The sequence below is a fragment of the Mytilus trossulus genome, chromosome 10 (assembly GCF_036588685.1).
Source record: "Mytilus trossulus isolate FHL-02 chromosome 10, PNRI_Mtr1.1.1.hap1, whole genome shotgun sequence".
Classification (NCBI taxonomy): domain Eukaryota; kingdom Metazoa; phylum Mollusca; class Bivalvia; order Mytilida; family Mytilidae; genus Mytilus; species Mytilus trossulus.
Window position 1 is genome coordinate 61,665,985 of NC_086382.1, and position 5,482 is coordinate 61,671,466.

Genomic DNA, 5,482 nt, shown 5'->3' on the forward strand with positions numbered 1-5,482 from the left:
TTAATTTTTGAAAGACTTATGTCATGGATGTTATTTGAAAGATGCATCAGTATATTGATATTCGAATCAATATACCAAACAATGACCTCATTCTTTTCTCCTTTTTATATAATTAAGTGACTGCACTCTGTTTTATATTTAAGCATACACAAGATCAGCAATGTAAATAATTAGTCTCTCAGACATTAGAAATTGTAATGGAAAAAAGTAAAATCACAAAAGTACTGAATTCCGAGGAAAACTCGAAACGGAAAGACGCTAATCTAATGTCAAAATCAAATGATAAAACTCATCAAACCAATGGACAACAACCGTCATATTCCTGGTACAGGCATTTTCAAATGTATAAAATAGAGTATTAAACCTTGTTTTATAGCACTCAACCTCTCACTTGTATGGCAGTCGCATCAAATTTTCATTATATTTGCAACGATGCGTGAACAAACATGACATAAAAGGTAAAATAGTCAAAATATTGGTACAGCAATCATAACTGTGTCACAATCTCAAAAGTTATTGCTGTTCGTTTGCATAATGCCACAATAAACATTCTTGTTTAATTTTCTATCAAAACATTAAATGAAACGGTCATCATTGAATACAATTATTTTCGTATACTTTCCTTCAAGTCAACTCAAATACAATTAACAGAGGCTTATATCAAGTGAACAATCATCATAATATATAATTCGTCTTTGAAGTCACCACCTCCAAGTTAATCAAGTATGATAATCATTAATGTACTGAGGTTCATAGACCAGACCCAGAGTTTTGTCTAAGCTTTGTGTACTTGAGGTTTCAGAATCAGTTTTGTTGTCGAAAAATATGTCTGGAATATGGACAGATAACTGGGTTGCATAAGATCGACTTGGCACACTATTAGAATCACTACATAAGGTAACAGACCTTTTAGACCCGAGAGAATGTTCACTTGGTCTCAAGTTAGTAATGTTAGACCTTGATGAGTCTGACGACGGTGCACGAATAACCCCTGTGTCATTTATTGTTTCATATAGAAATTCTGGTGCTCTTTCTGTGTCTGTATCTGTTCCGTTTTGTCCATGATTTGATCGTTTCACTTTTAATACACCCACAACCATTAATGGTAGTATGAAGATGCATATAATTGCAAGCACGAAGATCATAATCCATAGGTAGATTGAAAATCCTGTAAAGAAAGATTTAATGTATCCATTAATTCGTCGTAATAAGGGTATTAAGATTCAAAATATGTAAGCATCAAAATCATGCGGAAATGACATGTCGCAGAGTTGGCTCAAAATTTGTTATAAAAATGTTCTAATAATTGAGATATACCAAATTCTATATCAAGTTCCACATACAATTTTGTGGTTGCTATGGTAACAGCTTGGACACTTGTTGGCTTTTTATTTATGTATCGTTTTGTTTTTGCTTATTTTTTTTAATGGAAGAACCTAATGCATACCTTGTGTCAGAGAATACTTACTTCAATTTGAACAGTAGATATAGGAAGATGTGGTGTGAGTGCCAACGAGACAACTCTCCATCCAAATAACAATTTAAAAAAGTAAACCATTATAGGTCAATGAACGGCCTTCAACACGGAGCCTTGGCTCACACCGAACAACAAGCTATAAAGGGCCCCAAATTACTAGTGTAAAACCATTCAAACGGCAAAACCAACGATCTTATCTATATTAAAAAAAAACGAGAAACGGGAAACACGTATAAATTACATAAACAAACGACAACTACTGTACATCAGATTCCTGACTTAGAACAGATGCAAAGTACACCAAGTTTCACCAAAATTCAAATGTTTTTTTTTTCATAAATGAATAAATTCAAATAAATAAATTAAAGCAATGTAAAATATAATTTGTATTCATATCATATATATTTTCCAACATTAAATATATCAAAAGTATTTGTCATAAGGTGGCATATTGAATTGCTATTTGTTTTTTCCCTTCTGTCTCAATTTTTCTTTCTTTCAAACTTTGAATTTTCTTTCTTTCAAACTTTGAATTTTCTTTTACTGATATTAAACACCAAATAACTTATTTACAAATGTTCTTACCGTTTAATAATAATATACATGTAAAACATTTTTTTTACCCATACCTTCTGGCTTTTGAAAGTTAATTTCCGTTGAATATTCTTCTGAGCCATTATTCTGTTGATATTCTAAAAAAAATCCGACATTATCTTATGTTAATACAATTTGGTGAGGATCCAAGGTTTTGGATGTAAGAAATATGCCGTCTACCCTCTTCCGCCACTGCAATTACTAGATTTGCCAAATTTGAAGGAAGTGATATGCATACCACTTTATCAATCTCTTTTTTAATTTGCATAAACTAAAAGCAGGATAGGTAAATCCATATTTAAGTAATATATCCAATGTTAGACGCGTCTGAATTTAAAACTCTATTTGCTTGACTAGTTGTAATAGATAACTGTGACTTTATTGTAAGTGTTGACCCCCACCTATTTCGGTTCATACAACGTTCAGACGCGATTGCAATTCGTTTTATTAAATCAAACTGTTCAATTGGTGAGCAATCGTAACTTCTGCTATAGAATAATCAAAGTTAAGTCACGAAAACATACTTAGTTTAAAGAACATAATAATCGAGAACACATATATTGGCAAGAATTTCCATATTGAAATCGAAAAGAAAGTTATGTATTCTTACATTAGTGTCCTCATTTAAATATTTCATCTATTTCTATGCAATTCATATATTACTGTGACTTTATTAAAGTGTTGCTCTTAACTAGAAACTAATTTCTCACATGATGCTAGCGCTGACATAACGTACCTCTAATAACTAAGCTGAAAAATAAAGACCTGGGTTTTCCATCTATTTTAGTGTCACATTTATAATTGCCTTTATCTTTATTGTCAACATCATTAATTTTCAAATTATACTCCGAAGGATTTCCAGTGATTTCAAATTTCCGGCTGCTACTCTCGTTGTATATTTTAGGACTCATTTGCCAGTCATCAGATAACACTTTGTTAGTGTCTAGATGTACCCATTGAGCAGACACATTATGTGCTAGAGGTGGACACTTCAAGGTTATTGTTCCACCAATGGTAGCCGAGATAACTGTTTCCTTAAAATGTTCACCTGTGAATATACAGATTTTTTTTTAAAGTTGATTAAAGTCGAAATTGAGTAATTATCTATATACTTATATGGTATTGCTATCAACTTGACTAGTTACACAATATTTATGTTTGCACGATAACCCGCCAGAATTTCCCTTTTTGCCATAAAGAAATATTAAATAATTTTAATTTTAGTTTTCTTTCATTGTTTTCGAAAAAGCAAAATGCACAAATTTGTGTAATTATTACAATCATTCATTTTTGTATACTAATATGAATATGTGTGTTTTTCCCATTTTATATGTTATATTCTAAGTTAAAGCTGATGGACAATTAAAAAGCTATGCTTTTGAAAGTGGATGACATGTACAATTGGACATATCCAACATTTATGTTATTCAATTGAAAACTCCTCACCAAGTCAGGTTAGTAACAGCTGCAGTTGTTCATTATCATTGTTCTTCTTTTGAGATGCTTTTGATGGATAATTTATTTCTCCTTGTAGGATGTTTTTTGTTAGTTTATTTTAGGTAATGTTAATGTTTGTTATTATTCATTACTTACCCATTGCAAACAGTGATGTTAACACAAACACAACAGTCGTCTTTGATTTCATTGCCTGAAATAACAATACTTATGTTTATACTGGTCATTATATTTAAGGACTATCGTTCGTCTGTGCATTCATTATTTCGTACACTAACATTCATATTGGTATGCATTAGAAGCAGGATCAATTTTCCCTGTTTACTATCATAATGAAGGATATCTTGAAATACCAAACCTGCCCCGTAAATCACGAGTTCCTAAGACCATAATTTTACAAAGCCCTTTGGTCGTACGGATATGAAGTGCAGTTTTTATTTACCTTGTACATGTTTTTTTTTACCTTTTTATGTCGTATTTTGTTACACCTTGTTGAAGGCGACTCAAGACTGATATATTGTGGTAAATTAAATGTTGAACCTTTAGCTGTAAAAAAAAATGAATATACTCCTCTCCAAACATAAGTTCTGGTCAATATACAAAATAATGAACGAAGGTGAAGGATGTATGCACTTTGATACATAGAGAAACAAACACGTTTAGCATTTACAACAATGTATTATTAGACTTTTATGTCGTGAATTATAGTTTTTCCACCTGAGACATATTTAGTTCAAAATACGTTTCAAGTTATAGATTTGGTCTTTTCAATTTTATCGGAGAAAGTGGTGTCAGCAAAGGCAGCCGATAAAAATTATTACATACCCTTTCTGTAAATAAAAAAGGAAGATGCACATATAATTTGTAGAACTTCAACAAATTGGCAGATTTTGTTTGTAATTGTATCAGACACTACAAAACTCTACATCATGTTTTTGATATGATAAAGTTGGTAAAAACATTTTTGATACGTTTGTTTTCCAAAATTTATAGGATTTCTACTTTCTGTCACTGACTTCATAAATTTTAACGAAATTTAAAGACACCTCTAACGACTCTGCCAGTGTTTCATGAAAAACTTAGAAGGCATCTGGTCCATGCTTTTAGTTCTAGGAACAAACAATTGAATTTAAGGGGGTGGGGTTGGGGGCGGTGTGTTTATACCTGAGACGGATTATATTTTTATGTAAAGTTAAGTGATATTGTGACGTACCGTTTCAGCTTTACGCACACGACGTATCTGCCAGTTTCATTGTAGATATATACCTAATAATGTTGACAAAATACTTCATGAAAAATGAACATCATCTTTTTATAAATGCATGTATTTCCTATGAAAGAAGCACCATACAACAATTGACACATTTTGTTCGGTAGGCTAAATATTAATGTGTACGTAATAATCTTTTTTAACAATGAACGTTGCGTTTATATTTCAAAATAAAGCAAATTTCAAACGAAAAGAACAAAAATATTCAAATCAAAATGATCAATAATATTATTGTTCTAAACGTCCATAACGTTCGCCCGAAATATTCAACTGTATCAAATGAAATATTATATTACTGTACCGTAACTAAATAGGTCTACCTATTCAATTTCCTCTCCAGAATCAACTGGACCGAGAAACACGTTTGTATCACACGTCGATTTCCTATCGATATATTTTTAATTGGCGATTTCCTTTTCAAGCCGGAAATAAATACGTTTGGTATATGATAAAGTTCACGTTTTTTTTTATTTCCCTTTCCGGAATTCAGGGATAAAACAATACCGTCATTTCTATAGTTACTTTGAATAATCAGAAAGATACAGTTGTGATACATGTATATCGGCGAAATAATTGACAAAAATGTATACGGCTATATCAATAAACAAAAATCAGAAAATAAAAGTTTATGCGAACGAAAAATCACACTACAATTGTATTAATTTATAACTAAAGAAGAATGTGTC

The 5,482-nt window shown here is 31.3% G+C and overlaps 1 protein-coding gene across 1 annotated transcript; it reads right to left on the reverse strand.

Annotated features, from left to right (window-relative positions):
- Positions 1 to 602: 602 nt before the first annotated feature.
- On the reverse strand, positions 603 to 2,191 carry LOC134686455 (uncharacterized). The gene is made up of 2 exons (XM_063546119.1): positions 2,107 to 2,191; positions 603 to 1,168 (listed from the first exon to the last, which is right to left on the reverse strand). Exon 2 carries the CDS (start codon positions 1,143 to 1,145, stop codon positions 720 to 722), a length of 426 nt encoding a protein of 141 aa, XP_063402189.1. The 5' UTR covers positions 1,146 to 1,168; positions 2,107 to 2,191; the 3' UTR covers positions 603 to 719.
- Positions 2,192 to 5,482: the final 3,291 nt, after the last annotated feature.